This window comes from Agelaius phoeniceus, chromosome 1 (assembly GCF_051311805.1).
Source record: "Agelaius phoeniceus isolate bAgePho1 chromosome 1, bAgePho1.hap1, whole genome shotgun sequence".
Taxonomy (NCBI): Eukaryota; Metazoa; Chordata; class Aves; order Passeriformes; family Icteridae; genus Agelaius; species Agelaius phoeniceus.
Genome location: NC_135265.1, coordinates 65,635,453 through 65,655,538, shown reverse-complemented (window position 1 = coordinate 65,655,538; position 20,086 = coordinate 65,635,453). Strand labels below are relative to the sequence as shown.

Genomic DNA, 20,086 nt, shown 5'->3' with positions numbered 1-20,086 from the left:
TGTAAAAGTAGCTTAGCACAACAGTTCTATTACCTACTCTGTTTAAGCCACCTGTCTGCAAGGAGTTATGCTGCGTAGAGAGCTGCAATTTACGGGATGAAACAGCTGACTTACAGGGCCTGTAATCTTTGTCAGTTAAAACACAAAGCAAGAAAAACCCGGCTCCATTCTTTTCTTGTTACTGAGTCTCAGCAGAATTATTTATCTGCAGAGTTTTCAAGCTTTGCAGCCCCCTGTAATATCCTTTTGCCATTCATCATCTGTTCAGGATTTAAAATGATGCTCGCATCTTCAGAGTTACCCAACCAGAAAAGTTTTATACAGCTATGCTCTCTCTAAATCATTTGAGAACTGTATGATAATGTAATTGCCAACACGTAATGTGCTCCAACAGGCAGATTCAACCATCTTTTACTTATAGAAAAATTTGGTTTAAAAAAAGACCAATCCCTTTAGCAAGACAGTGAAGTTTTAAAAGATATACCTTTCCTTTTCTCTCTTCCACACTTTCAATTTTGTATTTCCTTTCCCTTTTCCACTGGAACTAGGCTGCAGGCCTCGCCCAGTTTTTCTCCTAACATGTCTGAATGGTGCTTGTTCCAAGTTAGAGAATACAATTGATATACAGTAAAGACAAATATTTTCACCCACTGTTGGAATAAGAGAGTAAAAATACTTTCTTTCAAAGGGACAGGGATGTGATTGAGGCAGTCTCCACCAAAGAGGCAACTATTGTAGAGGTGCCAGGATAGCCAGTTTTTTAATTGACCCTGTACCAAAAACCAGAACACTGCCTATTCTGAGAAAGAAACACTTACAACTAAAGGATACAATTTTTTCAACAAAAAAAAAAATAAGGGAATTGGGAAGGGTAGAGAAAGGAATGGAAGGTATACAGAAAAGGAGAGAAAAGGCTATTACTGAGAAAAACTGAGCACTGTGGAAATGTCTACGTCTTCTCCAAGATACAGGCATCTAAATTGGTATATCTGTGCTGCCCTTCCTTCTATCAGAATAAGGCCTCTGGGATTGCAGTCCTGGCTGTGGATGGAATTTGGCACTACAGTTTTGACCTTTAGCTTTAGTGAAGTGGCTCAGATGATGGCTGCTTGATAAGTAGGTCAAACTAAACACAGCACAGAAGAGATACTGGACAGATAATAGGAGGCTTTTGCCTGCAGAAGTTGGTCTTCTGCAGCTTGTTCACATCAATATGTACAGAGATGATGTATTACAGGAAAATGTTTTGATAGAACAGGAGAAAGGCAGGGCCAATTTATAAGAAAATGTCTGGAGGTAATTATTTTAGACTAGAATAAAATGCCCAAGTCTGCACTGAGACTAGGATAATTGCACTCAATACGGCTAATGTAGGAATTATGATGGTACTTCTTGGTGTGGAGCTTGTGGAGATTTTCAGCTTTTAAAGAATGTTTTTAGAGTACTATCTAAGGAGTAATAAATGTTTTTAAAAATGCTATTTCAGGGGAAAAAAATACTTGAAGATACTGGCTTCAATGGTAACAGGATTTAAATAAATCTCAACTGCTTTTAAAGATGTGCAGACTTCATCCTAAGTTGTTTTGATTTGTAAAGGGAGAGAGGATTTCACTTATCACTTGAGTGAAATTCTGTATTCTGCTGGTAAAATCTATCCTAAATTACTATTGTATACAAAGAAGAAAATGTTAAGTACAGATCCACCTGCAACTGAAACATTCAAGACAATTATCTTTGAGCAAGATTTGTGTCTTAAATCTTATTTGATATATGGAAAACTACAGCAGTCTCTTTATTATTACTGGTTGTTTTCTTGCTGCAAGGTTAACCTACAGAAATAGGAGCTGAAGATTCACTTCCCCCAGATTACTCATGCAAGCCTTGCAGCAAACAAACTTTTCATTAGGCATTCTTGTGAAAAAGGACAGGTCACCATTACAGCTGTGGATTGCTTGTTAAAAACAGAAAGCTGTAGCAAGCAAAAATGACAATTACTGCATGCTACCCTGGGCACTTAAAATATTTCAGTGTAACAACAGCTTCTTCCAAAGACTCACTGACATCTAAGAATGTCATATCTGGTAGCAAATTAAAACAAATCTCCATTAGGCTGGTAATTGCTTATTGTCCCCATTGCCAAGATAGCTAAATTGAGATGTAGTGAGTATAGTGAATGGCCACTCAGCACAAGGTGTAGGAGGCAGAAGGACACTTTACATCCAAGATAACAAACTACAAAATTACACTTTTAAGGAAATATTGTAGATCCATCTGACTTGCACTGACAAGCATATTTTCTCTGCCATAGGCACAATCAATGAATGAAAATGACTATTTCAGATTATGTTGAAAATACATGGAACTTTTTACTGTCTGGGACAGTCCTGCTCACAAACATACATTAGATACGTACTTTTGTTCTGTGAGCACAGTACCATCAAATATCCTAACCATATCCATCATGCCTTGAAATGCCAGCTTACACAGTCCAGTCTGGTTCTGTATCACCACTCCCCACGAGGAGCAAAACAGGTTCAGATGCACAGAAGTCTAAAGGTCCTTAACTACACTATTTCCTTCTATGTGTATTCTTGAATACACTACATTCTTCACTATTTCCTTGGCTTTCTCCTCACACAGGCACACATTTCAATAGAGTGCCCTTAATACGTAAAATATTGTCACACAATTTGGCACAACCAAAGTAAGACAGAACTGTGTTAGATCCAAAAATCCATGAACATCTGTTTTTATCACAAACTTTTTATAAAGCAGATAGAGATAAGTGTTATTGTCAGAAGTGACTGCTTGAACATTATTTCAATCCTTTGCACCAGCTTTTGTGTCTGTCTTCTAATTTATTAAGACATTTCTTTCTCTTTCCTCTGAAGTGTCTGCCTGTGTGCCTGCTGCCAGAGCCAGGAACACTTTCCTGTGTGTACTAGTGATCTGTTCCAAGGCTGGCTGCAGCTGCCCTGTGCAGCTTGATGGAAGGGTATGGGGGGCTGGAAATGGCAGAGCTTTGAGATACTGCATGCACACAAATGTGCACACCACAGTATAGCTTAGTGGGCCAAGCACCAACTCAAAAATCCTGTCCCCTTTTTGGAAACCCAAGCATAGGAAATCCTCTGATCTAGGCTTATGCTCCTGGGGTTGTTGGAGTTCAAGCATTGACAATACAGCTGGGAGAGAAGAAGTAGTTAATATTCTTCCTGACTCTTCACTCTCGTTAGAAATATCCAAATGTGCTACTTAAGAGCTTTTTATAGAAACTTCATGCATTCCTTTGTTGACTTCTGCAGATATGAAGGGTAAATTATTGGTATAATACACTTTGAAATCTGTACTTACATGCCCCAAGACATTTCTCTCTTTCTCTCCCCCTCTATAATAAAATACCTTTTTTACACCAATGTCTGCCTCTCATAAACGTTCCACTTTGTTAACGCCTTGCCAAACTAATGCTTTTTCCTTTTTTCCTTTTATGCACGTAAGTGGAAGCTGCTGTGTGCAATGATTAACAACTGTGTCTGGAATATATCTACAGCCTTTTTATATATCACATTTTTTGTCTAGACCCTGCTTCTGCAGACCTTTATGCTTAACTTCACACAATGTGAATCTGTGACTTCCTTCCTCACTTTAAAATGTATAACAAAAATGAAATTATCACTTGAGCAGCTCGTTACTTTCTGGAATGTATTTGTTACCAAGCTTCATAGAAATATTTAAATAACATTTAAGCAATTTAAACAACCTGCTAACTTACTGGATTCTAATTTTCTTACATACACATTTAGTAAAACTTAAAAAATATATACATCCATAAAAATGAGTCTGCAATTTAATCTTTGAGACTTGTATCACATAAAGGATAATTTAAATGAAGCATACTTCCAAGACAACTTCCAGATATGAGTGATATCCAAAGTGAAGTGAAATCAGTACTTCACATGCAGTGATGGGCTCATCACTCATGATGGAATGAGCACTGTTGGCAGGAAATGATGCTTAATATAAATAAACAAGTCACACCTAGATTTCAGCAATTTCTTGGACAGCTGAAGACGGAGAAATATAAAGACACAATGACTGAGGTACTGGTTTTAGGACCAGTCAAACTTAATCTGCAACAGCCACCCTTCTGAGTAAGACAACCAGTACTCACCAGCACTGAGAGCTCCTCCTGTTTGACCAAATGGCTCTAACAAGCCTTTACCTTATAACACTATTTCCATATTTGTGAAGTTCTATTAAAGGTGACGATTATTCCTTTTCTGTATTAACAGAATGAATTATGTCCCAGATTCTCAGGCTAATTCAGCTAATGGGGTACTACAATTCCTTTTCCTTTTGTAATAATAATTTAGCAATCATTAGGTCTTCTCACGTTCACTGATCATAACAGAATAGGATGCACCAAGTATGAAATTCTGTACTAAATAAAGGAATCATGGTTAATATTTAAATTTTTTACTATAGAAACTTACAACGTAGCTAATAATTACAGTCTTCTAATTTATCCTGTTCAAACATTTTTGCATTGCTTCAGACTAAGATGTACGTGCAGATCACAGTTGTCTCCCATGTTTGAACCTGCACTCAAATACTTGAGAACTGAAAGGCCTTGTACAATGCCTCATGAAGGCTATGAAGAGAAAGCTGAGCCTGTTGCTGAGCACAAGTAACCTACATTCTCTTCACATGGTTATAACCTCCATTGAGGGAGAGAGAAAACAACGTTTCCAGGTACCATAGAATCAAGGGAATGTTTGGCTGGAAGGGACCTTGAAGATCATTCAGTTCCAACCCCCTGACATGGGCAGGGACACCTTTCATAGACCACGTTGATCAGAGTCCCACCCAACCTGGCCTTGAACACTTCCAGGGATGGGGCATCTACAGCTTCTCTGGGCAACCTGTTCCAGTGTCTCATCACCCTCAAAATAAAAAATTTCTTCCTTATATTCAATCTTTCAATTTAAAACTACTGCCCTCTGTCCTGTCATTACAAGCCTTGGTGATGTGTTTCCCAGTCTTTCTCACAAGCCCACTTTATATATTGCAATGTTACAAAAAGGTCTCTATGAAGCCTTCTCTTCTCCAGGCTGAAAAAAATCTCAACTCTCTCAGCCTGTCTTCACAGGAAGGGTGTTGCAGCTCTTATTCCATGTTAAGCTCCACTTCATAGAATCACAGAATGGTTTGGATTGGAAGGCCATTAATCTGAAAGTTCTACTTCACTTCCCTATGTTCCCAAGTTCTTAAAACTGTTTGTTTTGAGAACTAAATGGTGACCTGTATTAGTCCTCTGAATATTAAAATTAAAAATAATGATATTTGTGTACACCTAAGAAATTATAAATTTGGTGTGAAAGACTGCATGTGCAAGTATATGGTAGGTTTAGGAGATGATATCAGTAAAGAGCAGGATGATTACATTTTTTATACATTTCAGCAGTTCTCCTAATCTGATGATAAACACGAGCACGTTATTAAAGTAAAATAGAACACTGTATCAATGTAGACGGTGGACATAAACTCTTACATTTATACCCAACGTAATTTTTCATGTTTATACCTCTCTTAGAGAAAAATATTCATTGCTGCCATCTCATATGTAACACACAGAAGCAGGTTATATAAGGAGCATAAATAATTAGGTATGCTCTCTCTGTTTCCAGAAGCTATTTCTATATATCTAAAATAATAGTTTTATAAAGCTATACATCTACAAAATTATGTATCCCTTGTCTTTGTCTTCCCTGTTATTAAATCTCTCTCTTTGCTCAGATTCTTCCCACCATCCTTCTTCTTTCCATGACATGCCCCCTCCCTTTCCTTTGGTCTGACATGTCCTTCTATTTTTTGCATACCTTCTACAGACATGGAGAACTGTGTCTGTCTCTCTTTACCATCTGCAGCTAAGGGTTATGGCTATAATAATCCCAACTATTTATTTTCTCTTCCTCCAAACATGTACCATAATGGCCTGAACATCTCCACCTATATGTCAAACATTTATTGGCTTGGCTGGGAAATCCATGGACCATGACTTCTGTTCCTGGCATAGATATTTATTTTTCCTGAGCTAATGACCCACATTAGAAGACAAAGAGGTTACTGGCTTTTTATGGTTCTTCTTGAAGAAAGAAAGAGTACTTACAGTTTTACTCCATGTGAGACCTGTTGTGTGATGCTCTTTGATATAAGCTTGAAGCTCAGACCAGATGTTCAGATATGACTTCACCCAATCAACATGGCGTGTGTCACTGTAAAAACAGAGGCAATATTTATCTGTGAATTTATTTAAAAAAACAGAGAGCAGTGCTGCTCTTGCTTAAAGCAGGCAAAACCCAATGACTGGCTAAAAGCCATGGACAAATCAGTTAGCAGGCAGACAACCAGCCCAGTGCTGCAAAGACTGAAGCTACTACATTGGAAAGCTTCTAGATCCTTCTAGAGGACAAACAAGAGCAAAGGATGCCTCTAGCAGAGAGTGCTTCTTGCTAGAAATGTGTGTCACTATTCTTCTCAGGCTCAAAGTCAACTGAAAAAGCACTAAAGGCACATTGAGCCTTACAGCAGGTACCCATACACAATTTCAGGGTACTGAACTTTAGAAAATTAAATACCCATGGATTCTGTAAGATATTCTGGCTGCCATGTTCAAATGTGGCCAGGGCAATACTGGGTCATGTTACAGTCATCGGACTAAAATATGTATACATGAAGAATTTTTAAAGTACAAGTCAAAGTTGGCTTTAGAATCTTTGTCGTTAGTCCTTCAATGGGACTCATAAATGAAACCAGGAAATAATGAAGAGAAAAGCTGCTTGTAAGATGAAGTCCATAGTTATAACAAATTATCAGTGAATAGTGATTGCTTACAAGGATTTGTGTGTCTACCTTCTATTTATTTCCTTTGGAATTTTATCCTTAAAAATGTGGAGCACCTGGGTCAACAGGTTTAATCCAAAGCCTACTGAAGTCAAGGGAAAGCCTTCCATACTTTGAAAGACATTGTGGTCTGATTCAGTGAAAAACAGGAAAATAATTCCTCATTAAAGGAAGAATTAAATACCTAAATAATGTACTCCATTTATACCATTACACGAGACATTTTTTTTCTCCAGTGTAAACACTGATACTATGCTGTAAAAATCATCAGTTACCCCAGCATCAGTTACTACCTTCCGTAGGTAAACTCAGGCTTTAAGAATAAGATATAACATATAATATATATAAAATAACATATCATATATAGCATATAATTTCTATTTCTACATATTCAAGAAACATAAATACATGTGAAAGGTTTTGATACTTAAAACCTTCTCCTCACTAATGAGGAAAAATTCAATAGCAAATACTGTTCTTCACTGGGATATGAAAATCAAGAGCCAAAATCTGGCCTTCAAAAGCATCAAGTCAGCAGGATTTATACTTGACTTTTCAAAGACGGCATAAGAAGGACCTGAATTTTTTTCTCTTTCTCCATCAGTTCACAGATATCATTCATGGAACTTTTTTTGTGAATTCCTTGTGCTCTTTAAGAATAATGAAGTGGTGCAGAGAAAAATCAAATCAGGAGCTATGGAATTTGAATCTGTATATATCTTCCACCTAAATACACATTTTCAAGCCAAGAGCAAGAACAGCAACAGTATGAGAGCACAAATGAGAGGAGGATGCACAGCAGCCAGCTAGCCACACGTCGCTATGTAAACAGGCATTTGCATATAAGCTCATGATGCTGGAATGCCAGAAAAATTAAAACTAATCTTAAAATGTGCAGAGGGTGAAAGCCAGCACTGCTAATGCTGCTGCCATTCTCACTGCAGCATGCTGCAGGTCAGAGGTAAGGAGGGGAAACTATGCTACTGCAAGAAGGTTTCATCAAATGCTTTTTAGTTTACAAAACACATACCAGTGAACCCTACTGGTATGGTTAACGCTCTGTTCTCTGGCTAGTCCATACTGGAGCTTGGTAACATACCTGTTCTTGTAGTCCTTTAATACCCTGTTAGTATAAAAGGTAGCAGCATCATTCATCTCCTTGACATAAGGGCCTGGTTTAGGAGACTAGGACCATCACCCCATGGTAGCAGGAAACAACAGAAGGAGAAAGGAAGTAAAACATTAGTCAGACACCTCCCCTGACATACTAGGTTTATTACCTTCTTGGGTGTAGTAGACTGAAGAACTATATAGATGAGACTGCAGAGCACTGCAAGATTTGGAACTATCCTGGGCTGCACCATCCAGAAGCTTCTTAACAGCCCTCCCAACCATACCATGTGTCACTCACCACTGCTATCCACCCAAGGGCAGGGATGCTCTCACTGACAGCTGACAGGTGGTTGAACATTTTACTTCCTCTGTTCCTTTCTCTGAAGTTCTGGATTTCCTGAATCTTCTCTGATATTGGCTTGAGAAGCATTGCCACCTCATTCTGCAAAAAAAAAGAGGAGAGGAGGAAAAAGAAAAAGAAAAAGAAGAAGAAAAAGAAGAAGAAAAAGAAGAAGAAAAAGAAAAAGAAAAAGAAAAAGAAAAAGAAAAAGAAAAAGAAAAAGAAAAAGAAAAAGAAAAAGAAAAAGAAAAAGAAAAAGAAAAAGAAAAGGAAAAGGAAAAGGAAAAAGAAAAAGAAAAAGAAAAGGAAAAGGAAAAAGAAAAAGAGAAAAAGACTGCTGTTAACAGTGGGTGGTCCAAAAGCACCAAGTAGTTTAATATTGTCCTCCTTGCCTTCTGATTTAACATCCATAAAGAAAGGTCATCATAAATTACAGCAACAGTTTAATTACCCTCCTACAGTTGCAGTGATAAAATGCACAGACATTAAGTATTAATAATGTGTTGTAGCAAAAATTGTTCTCAGCACTGGCAGCATTTTCACATGCTGCCCAGATTAAGACCCACATCAACCCCATAGCTCAGAGTCAGCAGAATGACTGTCATTTTCATCTGATATCCTCGGAACTTCTTCAGATTCTTGAGTTTTTCATGTTATTAACCAAGTTGTTTTTCCCAAGAAACACAAACTACTTATTAGTTGCCTGTTATCATCTGGCAATAAGACTGAGACAGTAATACACTGTAGGCAAGATCAATTTTACCTGTCCTTCTCGGTACATTTTAATGTTTTGGCTGCAAGCAATGCAGGAGGATTTCATGGGAAATTGCTGCCTGCAAGCCATGGTTTGGGGAAGTTCTCTTGGGTTAATCAGAAACGAATGGTATCCATGGGAATGACTGCTGAGTGGAAGGACTAGTGTCTGGAGAAAAGCAAGATGAATGCAGAAGCTATCCAAGCTCTTTCCTGTGCAAAGTGAATGCTAATCACACTGGTCCAGTGTCTCAGAAAAACTAATTTAGAGCACTAATTCACTGGGGAAAATTCTTCCACTCAGAAAACAGCAGACTGAGGGACATGGACTCATCAGTTTACAGGCAAAACAACTGCTGTACCTTGCAACCCTATAACATTACAAAAGTATGCTCCCCAAACCCATAGAATGTCCCACCAAAGGCAGTGCACCATTCTGATCCTCCCTGGCACTTCACTTGGAAATCACTCAGGATTGCAGCAGAACTCTGCATTTTTTCTCACCTTTTCCAGGACTATTTGTGATGTGCTTGCTGGAGACAACTAATCCTCATGATCTTGAGGACTAATGCTGCCATGACACACAAAAAATGATGGGCACATATGTCCTGCTCGATCTCTGTTATCTTAAGGTTTTTCTTTTCACCTTTCCAGAAGACTTCAGCATTAGAGAATTCTATGTCAGCTTAGAATAAGCATGTTTGCTATGGATCAGCACAGGTCAAAGACACTTCAAAAACGTGTCAAAAAGAGGTTGTGCATTTTGAAAAGTATTTTGATCTACCTACAGAGCCTGAACATTTTAGTGGTAGAGCAATTTTGAGAAAGACCTATGCATCAGAAATATATAGGCATATGTGATCTTCCCTACAACAAAATGGGTTGGGAGAAAACAAATATTTACAGTATTACTGTGAAAGTATAAGATTTTTTGTCGATGACCTAATGACCAGCACAAGCCATCAAGTCTGAAAAAGCCCTGAAACCCCCATGATTTGTAGTTCTGAAAACATGATGTTGTTGCCATAACATGATAAAGTCTGCAGAAATTGTCCTTTCTAATTTTTGCTTGTTTACAACATGCTGCAGCTGGTATTTTCTTGGGTATTTTCTTATTTTTCAGGGAAATCTTTCAAGTATGACAGTAGTTAACAAAACTGAAATTTAAGAAAGTGCTTGTTCTGCTTTGATATTATGCCAGTTTTCCTCCCATAAAGTCTGAGGGATATTTACAGTCCTGAGCTTACTGTGAATCTTCATGGCCCAGTTCCAGACAAAGAGAATATCAGGCCTAAAAATACAGCTCCACAGATGCTTGGTATATCTAGACAGCACTGGGAGGCAGTACATTTCTGTGGATAGTGCACTGAAGTGGGAGTCCTTAAATGGGGGTTCTCTTTGCAGCTCTCCCACCAAATTTCATCAGGTTTCAGTAAAGCTGGGTTAGCTTTCTGTGCTTCAATTTCCTAGATATGAAATGGCATTAACATAGCAGTTTTATTTTGTAGAATACTTTGATTTCTAAAGATAAGAAGGCAAAGTTAGGGTCAAACATTTCTCTGAATGACCCACGATGACCCAAACCTTCTCCTATTCCTTCTAGAAAAAGCTCTCAGCCACTTTTCTGAGGATCTGTCAGTGGCACAGAGATTCTGTCCCTCAAAACACAGGACTTAATCTATCCAATGATTACATATTTATAAGAAATGTTTATAAAAATGTAGTGGATTTATTTAATTTCACAGAACCTGTGCAAGTTTTAAAGATGAAATATGTATTGCTAGGGAAACTTTCTCAAAGTAATCATTCCCTTGGCACTGCAGTGACACCAGAGTGGGCTTGAGGCTCTGCTCAGCTCTGTCCCACGTGAGAGGTCTTGGCAGAGCAGCAGAGTCTGCCTCCCCTTCACTCTGCACTCATCCTGTTCTGCAATGGCTGCACAAAATATGTGTGTTTGTGGAAGCTTTTTGTCTTCCAAGTTTCTGTGTAAGGGTTTGACACAGGAACACAGCCTGCAAGGAATCACTGAATTGAGTTCTGTCTCAGTTCTAAATTTTTAGTTAGTGATTAAACTGCAGATCAATTACACTGTATATGACATATGGGTATAGAAAGGCTCATTAATTCTGGCAGTAATCAGTCTTGTTTGGCTTTACAATGCAGAAACAGTTGTGCTGAGGGTTCTAGAAGAATAATCTCTTTATTGCAATGAATATTAAAACAGCTGACTTAAAAAAATTAATGTCTATATTGTATCTCTAAGAAAAGGGAATTCCAGGAGACGAATCAGAACTGTTGGAAAAATCTTCAGCATGCCTTTGGCATGTGCTAGATAAAATTTCTTGTCATTTAAGACACAGCACAGTTGTTTAACAGAAATTTAAGAGTCTCTTTATAAACACCATTCCTATTATAATATCAGTTTTGCTGAAATGCTTAAAAATGCAACATGGGCAGAACTGACAAATATCAGAAGTAATTCCCAGTATCCTTTTTTCCTTTTAAAATAATGATTAAAACCAGATTGTCACTTTAAACACAAATAACTAGACAACCAGCCAACTTATAATATTTTATAATTCTTATTAGAAAATCAAGAGTAGTAAGACTGTTGCCATGATTAGCCAAAACACTCCAAAAAAGTTCCAGCATGCAAAAGAACTGCCTTAGGCTTTGGCTGCAGAGACTTAACAGTCTCAGCCCAGTCTCATAAAATGGCCTGGAATACCAGTACTCCAACAGACCACACTACACAGACTTTCTTCTCCTTCACCTATCTGCATTACCCATACAAGAAATACCTCAGGTGACAGGCTTAATAGGACTGGTGGACAGGGACACTCAGTTCAGCAGAAAGGCCAAAGTTTTGGATTTTGTGATGTTTGAAATCTGCCTGTAAAGTCACATTAAACTGAATAGCTTGCCTAAATTTTGGCTGCTTGAGCCAGTGATTACTTGAAAATCTCAGCATTAATTTGGGAAAATGGGTATTTTCTCAGGACCACTGTTGTACAGTAACCTGCCAGCATGAATCACAAAGGCACAAAACACAGCAGGTAAATAAAAACTATAGTTTGAAAGATCTTATGTATTTTTAAGCTAATCTTACATGGTTTTGAGGGGTGAGATTGTTTACCAAAGGATTTTTATGTTGATGAGTGGCAACACAATTCAGACCTCACTATTACAGTGTTCGAATCAACCTGACCTATTATGAAAAAAACATGTCAAGAGAACAAATACCCTTTTAAGTTATGCAAAATGAGGGCATGGCAACCTCTGGTGTAGGAGCAGCAAAAGAAAACTCAGAGAATTTGGAATCAACAGCCCCTTCCTTCTACTCAGCTGCAACCCAAACAGGGTGAGTACAACCTTTATTCCATGGTGTACAGTTCTGTTAGTTTCTCCTTCATACTTACATAAAATCTCCATCATACTTGCTTTGTATTTTTAAGGGGCACGTTTGAAACATGGAGTTGATCTGAATCAGGTGTCTTTGTATGTGTTGGCAAGCAGTACAGCCTAATAGGAATGGTTCTGCAGAGCAAAACAGTTGGTGCTGAGGCTCCAACATTCACAGTATACATTTAAAGAGAGGGGGGGGGAATTTGGGACTAGCTGTAAATTGTGGTTTAGATGCTGCCTGGGAGTGGATCTTCCACTTCATCAGAAAGATCCCCACTTTGTACACATTAGGCTGCTATAATGTGAAACACAACATAGTAAATGGGGCTGATTTGAAGGAGAAATACAGTCCCACAGCGAGCTAAAACACTAACAGAGACACAGCCATTATCTCTGCAAACAGCCTAGTACAGTCCCATCCCACATCTCATCCTTTCAAGGGATGAAAGATGTCATGGATAGCAACCACCACACTCAGTTCTAACAATTTAACAGACCAGCATCTGCTCTCAGCTGAGACTTGATTCCTTCTACTGTAAATGAGGAAAGAAATATCCCTGAGGAATTATTTGCACACGTTAATAGATACTAAATGACTATATGTTAGAAGATATTAATAGACGTGAAGAAATGGACTCTAGAGGTGCTGGCCATTACTGTTAAGAGAGCCTAGAAAAATACCTTATACAAGGTATAAGGTGTGTCTACAGGAATAAGATCACCAGTGAGATGCATTTCTGCTATGAGTGGCTGTGATTCTAGAACTGAAATAGTTTTTGATTAACTGTAATTTCCCAATTTTTGTACTTTCAAATTATGTAAAGAAGATTTTAACTTCATACTTTTTTTTGGTAGGTATGCAGTTTAAGAAAAGCCTGTGTTTTTCTTTAAGTCTTTATACACAGGCTGGATGGAATCAGTGTTCAGATTAGGCTGAGAAATAACCTCTTTATTTAAATTTATATAAAATAATTTTTTTTACCCTACTCCACCTAAATCCAATGTTTTCTCTGCAACTATTTTCTGACTGGCTGTAGAGACCATAAATGAGATTTTTCTCTGAGATCACTACATTAATACTCTAGTATTCTGATATTTTCAGGGTTCAAACCTCTCCTCCTACCTAACTACATTAATTTATTATGGCCTAGTTTTCTTAGACTGTAAATTTTCAGCACAGTGGTGTAACAAGTATTTGATGTGTTGATCAACAGTACAGGTTTTGCCACTTCAACTCACTGCTGTGCAGCAGCAGGACTATGACACAGAGAGACAAATCTGCATAACTGTCTGGTCAGCTTCATCAGCACAGAAGCTTAGACACATTTGTGTGCTTCCAAAGTGACTTAATTGGTATTTGGCTTTTATTCCTCTTAGATAGCACAAAAATTCTCAATCTAACAGCCAATATCAGCTGTAGCAGTTTTGTCCTTTGTGGGAAAAAAACAGGGAATACCAAATCACAACCCCACATGACAAATTACTACTTTAGTCACTTGTGAATTTATTTTTAAATATAAACTCTGAGGCAGGGCAAATGGAGAGGAATGTGAAAGACAAATCGCTTCTAACCAGTGGAGAAATCCAGGGCCTGAAACAACCTGCATGCATCAGTTTACAGCAGTGCAGAATCACACCCACTGCCTTTGGCTGGGACTGGTTCATTTTAAATTGACTTGAATGTTCTGTGTGTTGTGTTCTTGTCCACTGCAGCTCTCTGTGGGCAGTATTTTCAACAAGAAAGGGTCCTCCTTCTTAAGGCACACAGGCAACACCCCACAATTAATCAACAAGAACAATGACAACTAATAAACTGCTTTCAACTTTTTGATTTACTACTCCTCAATCCTGCTGCTGTGATTATAGTCCATGTCGGTGGGGTCCAGGGCATTCCAGGTAGCAAGAAGATTCTGTTAAGCCACAGTTTCTTTGTTCACAACATCTGAGATCCTATGAATCTTTGCTAAGAGCAATCACCTTTCATGGGGCATGTCCCAGGAAAGAGATGTTAGATATTGCAGGTTTCCATCTTTGGCCAAACTGTAAGACTGTCCAGTTTGTTGAGCAGTCCTGGAACTGACATAACTTTTGGAATTCACAAATGTGATCTGATTTAGACCAAAATAAAATTTGAAAAAAAGAAAATAATTAACTAACTTGTGAATCAAAAAGCCCTGCTTTTCAGTCATCTGTACCCCCTGTGCTTTCCTTTTCAGAAGGTTATGTGCATAAATCCCAGGAAAGAATTGCATAACACAGAGAAAGGAGAGTACTAGTAGGGATTTACATTTAGCAGAAATAAAGAATATGGTACTTAATGGGAGAGGAAGTGTCCTATCAGCTTAGCTCAGTAGGGTCTCACATGGCACAGTGTGAACATGAACATTGCTACAGGGACTGAAAACTATCCTGGTGATTTTTGGACATTATCTTAAAACCAGCAGAAATCCAGTAAAGGCTTGAAGATCCCTAGAATTGCTTAGCATGTCAAATGAGGATCCAGAGTACACAGGTACCCTGGAGGTCACAAGTGCAAGGCGCCTTTGGTTACTGGAGCCTGATTCTTGCACAGAAGGTGAATTGCTGGCAAGTCTGTGCCTGGGGATGTTTGTGTGAGCCAGTCTAGAGCTGCCACTGATGTGAATCTCTGCCTCTACTCTGTACAAGCTGGGTGATACTGCACTGATCATGGCCCTTCTGCATTCCCATGATCCCTGAGTGCCTCTGGGCCTTCTTACTGCTGAGTGCACTGCCCCTTGGGCAGAAGTGAATCTCAAATGCATCCACCTTTTATTGACCTGGGGGTTTTGGCAAACACAAGTGAAGAAAGTGAAATGGAACGAGGATTCCTAGAGAAGTTAACTAAAAGAGAGACATTGAGGGCTGGAGTGTGTCCAGAGAAGGGCAATGAAGCTGGTCAAGGATCTAGAGAGTGAATCCTATGAGGGGCTAGTTAGGGACCTGGGAGGGTTTAGCCTGGAGAAAAAGAGGCACAAACAGACCTTATTGCTATCTACCACTACCTGAAACAGAGTTGCAGTGAGGTGGAGGTCAGTTTCTACATCCAGATAACAAGTGGCAGGACAAAAGAAAATGGCCTCAAGATGCAACAGGGGAGGTAGAGATTGGAGTTTAGGAAAAATTTCTTCCCCAAAATGGTTGTTAAGTACTGGAACAACCTTCCCAGGAAAGAGGTTGAGCCACCATCCTTGAAGGTATTTAAAAGATGTGCAAATGTGGTGCTTAGAGACACAGTTTAGTGGCGGAGTTGGAAGTGCTGGGTTTATGATTGATGACCTTAAAGATCTTTTCCAACCTAAACGATTCTATGAACTGAAAATACAATGAGTTTGAGGCTGATAAAATGCAGATGAGTGATTTTGAGACAGAATTATGAGGTAACAGGTGTCAGGGGCTATCTGGATGTGAAACAGAGTAAGAGCTTGCAACAATATCCAAAAATGAGCCTGTGAACTCTGCACTGCAATGGGTAAGTGACTGGAAACTGTTGGTCCATCCCTGTGGCTGTGACCACACGTCACATGCAGTTGTAGGCTTGCAGATAACAGAAGTATGCCAACAGTTTGGCAAGATTTCAGAGAACAGGACCGGGGGAAGGGGTTCCCTTTCGAGCTCAGCACTCTCAGGCTCCTGTCCATGTCACTCTTGGCACCTTCTCTGAGTTTGAGGCCTGAGTACCTTAAAAGGCTTGAACTAAATTCTTCCTTAAGCTATTTCTAGACACAGAGGAGCAGGTTAGCAGCAGTAAACTCTCAGCAGCTGAGAGAATGGCATCAAAACTCTTTTGCATAAGAATGTAGTAAATTAACAAGGTGAGAAGTATCCTACTGTTTGTATTTTTGGAAAACAGTAATGGTGATCCCAGTAAGTATGAGGAAAAGTACGGGGAAATGGAATGACATAAGCAAGTCAAGGTAATTAGAAAACAAATCCTGCTAGAATGCAGAATAATAAGTCCCAGGAGTCCTGTTATTGAAGTACTTTAAAATAGAGAAGAAAATGAGCAATCCCACACTGACAGAGAGTAGGGAACTGTGAATCTTCATCTCTTGATTTCTACATAAAAATCCTGAGAATGAGTCCTTTACTCAAAGATTTTGCCACAACTATTCTAATCCTACAATAGATTTTTTTTTTCTTTTTGCTTCGCTATAAAAAATAAAAACAGAAGGACTTGTTCTCATGGCTCTAAGTCAAAATTCAAATACAGTTTCTTGGGTTTCTATGAGGTGGGGTGAGGTCTCCCTTTTCTAGGAAAAAAAGGGAAAGCTCTCCTTTACCTCTCACTTTTTTCCACCCCTCTCTTCCCACCTGTGTGCAGAATCTGGATATTTAAGCTAGGTATTTAATTGGAATGTTTGTCTGCACAATGTTAGGAATAAATCCATGAGCTTCGGCAGTCATATGAACTCAGCATTCTTCTCTAATGAGAAATTACGTAATCATTTATAGTCTGAACTGCATCTGTCATTTAAATCTGTTTGTAGTACTTCTCACCACGAACACGCTCATCCTGCATATGCTTATATTGATTCACAAAAATAACAATCTCATTAATTTGTTCTCAGCATAGGAACAATGGATTCCTCAAGCCCTCAAAGCAACTCTTAAAACTGTTTGAACATTTAAAGTAAAATATAACAACTCATAAAGAGAAGGCAGTATATGAGTCACCATTCAAAAAGAATTTAATGCAGTGACTTTGAGCAGCGATCAGCATTCGTGATCCAAATTCAAAGAAGTTGTTAAACAGATAAATTTGCTCAGGAACACTAATAACTTTTAAAATTATTATGCAATGAAATAAAAAACACATTTCAGTCAGAACTGCATTTGGCTTAGACTGTGGGAAATAGAAAACCAGATCCAAACTGTTTCAGAATGTTTTGTGAAGGTTTATGCTGAAACCTGTCTTCTGAATAGCCCAAGCAACATGCAAACATATGGTCTGAAAATATCTTTTTAAACAACTTCTCACAGATTACAGCAAAATTCTAATTTATTTTCCCATCTTCTTTGCATTCTTTTATAAACTCATCTATTCTCTTATACTATTTATAGTAGTAAACAATTTATAACAGACGTTTTGTTTTAATGTTTGAAGTTTTGCATCAGATAATAATTTCTCATAAGTAGATGGACTGAAAAATCCCATCTTGCTGAATGAGCCTGTATCTAGCAGCCATTAGCTGGGACATACACAAACAGGAATATCAACTGCTGGTTTTGTCATGTGATCTCTTCCACTGCACATACAAATATAGAACATGACCATAAAAAGTAACAGAACATGCTCTCTGCAAAGTAATTTATTGCAGTTGATGCTAGACTGGTATGCCAGCTGGAATTACCTTCCTGGCTCCTACTATTTTCATATATACAGATAATAAAGGCTGTGCACTGCAACAGATTCCAAATGAAAAAAACCCAACATTATTAACAAGAAGCAAAACTCCACAAAAGCATCTTTTAGGAATCTTGACTGTTTGAAAATGTTTGCTAGTGACTCAGAGCACAAACTAAAGAGTGAAATGAATTCTATAACTTCACCATTTTCATAGAGAGAAAAAAAATACCACTTTTGATGATACATGTTTCTCTCTTTACTGAGCATAAAAATATCCAAGGATTATTATAGATATAGGAGCTTTCTTTTTGTTTGAAATCCTTATTCATTAGTTTGTAAGCTGCAAGAGCTGAGCTAATTTATTTTTCCAGCACATTTTCCCCTCCCTCTTTTTTTTTTAAAGGCACCATGTATGACATCCCAACCTGACAGGAACTCAGTAAATCCCCTCAGTCTCCACACCGCTGTCTCTGAATGTCTACAAAGCTCCTATGCCATAATTGCAACTCGCTGGCTCATTCACAGCTTTACATTATAAAGCAAACAGTCTAGACAGCTGAATGACAGAATTACTCTCTTTTCTCTTGCATTTATAGATATGCTGTCATCTTCATTTGCTTTTCTCTACTCTGTGCATTCTGATACACTAATGATCAGCTTTCCTGTTTGGATTCCACACTGACTCCATGGCTCTAGGCTATAAATACAACCAGAGCCGAGATGACATCACAGCAATAAGGTCCCAGGGGAGCAGGGGCAGGATGCCTATTTCTTTCCTTCTCCTGGGTTAGCTGGTGATTACCAGCTTTTTCAAAATGCTTAACCAATGTGACTTTATAATAGAAAGTTTTTCCTCATTGTGATGGAGATATAAAAAACCTAATGCCTGGAACCATCACTCTCTGCAGTGGGAAAAAAAATCTCAATTTATACAGAATAGGAAGCCTTCAATTACTTTCACATCTGTCTATAGTATAATTGAGTGTATCTGTGCAAAAAAAATATGCAAAAAGAGAAAGAATGGACAACAGTGTGTGTTTTGATGTCTATAAAAATGTGTAGCTAAAAAAAGTAGTCTTTAAAAAAAGGTAAGTAACTGGACTGGGTTTGCTCTCACTGATAAAAAGAAAATTTAGTCTGTAATATTCCTGGTATTTTAACTTTGGAATTATGTGTACACACATATCATGTGGCACTTCCTCTGTTCTAAAGGATAGTAAAATGATAAAAGTGTACTTTCTTGCCTTCAACAAGATGCAGAAATCTATGCAAGCCTGATAATGTACAACTAAGACATATGGATGGCCAGCTCTGGTGATGTTTTAACAAGATTTTTATTATTTATTGCTTTTCTTAATGCTTCTGTAACCATCATCCTAGATTGCTAGAGAATCTCTTTTTACCTTTACTCTTTCATTGTTGTTTGTTTTTTAGCATTGTTTTGTTGACATTAAAAAAAAAATTCTAAACTTTACAGTTGAAAAATCTCAAACTTGACCTCTGACTTGAGGTCAGAAAGTTGTAAGGGTAGGAGTAGGCAGAAGCCATTGCCATTCTCACTGGAAAAGCAGAGAGAATCCTACTGATAGCACATCAGCACAGGAGGCCAAAGCAGGACCCACAGCTTATTCTTTTACCAGAGCTGGGACAATCCCAACACTCCAGAACACTGCATTACATTACATTATAGGCCATCAGAAACTGGTCACCGGGGAATATTTTACCTATGAACGTGTAGAATTTTGTGGGCCACTGGGTGCCATCATATTCACAGCCAATATAAATGACTGCTTGAGGCCTGTACCAATGGGAATTTTGCCTGTTCTGTGTGAGCCATGACCCACTTTTACTCCCTGAGATCAGGGACAGCTGGAAAAACAACTGATCCTTTCTTGCTTGGAACTCTGAAGTCTACCCTTGAATATCTACGGGCTTTTTTTTTTCTTTTCCTTAAGCACCCTTGCCATTAAAACATACTGATTAGAAAAACTTCTAATTTGCGTCTCTAAGAACAATAGTGACAGCATAACTTCAATAAATTATACCATGTGCAGAGAGTTCTGATTTGCAAAAATGGATTTTAATGTACTTTGGAGCAGGGAACTAGTGGAAAAAGGCACAGCTGAAGGCCATGATGAGACTGTGCAAGGGAAGACTTAATTCTCTGCATACTCCAAGAAGGAAGGTTCAAGGGTGGTCCCACA

General features: G+C 38.3%; 1 protein-coding gene across 1 annotated transcript in view; it reads right to left on the bottom strand.

Moving 5' to 3' along the window:
- CAP2 (cyclase associated actin cytoskeleton regulatory protein 2) overlaps positions 1 to 20,086 on the bottom strand; it is a 68,113-nt gene that overhangs the window by 14,018 nt on the left and 34,009 nt on the right. Inside the window, exons 5-7 of the mRNA XM_054646313.2 lie at positions 8,315 to 8,458; positions 8,003 to 8,088; positions 6,170 to 6,275 (exon numbers count right to left, since the gene is read on the bottom strand). Coding sequence (XP_054502288.1) covers positions 6,170 to 6,275; positions 8,003 to 8,088; positions 8,315 to 8,458 — 336 coding nt within the window. The remainder of the gene's footprint in view (positions 1 to 6,169; positions 6,276 to 8,002; positions 8,089 to 8,314; positions 8,459 to 20,086) is intronic.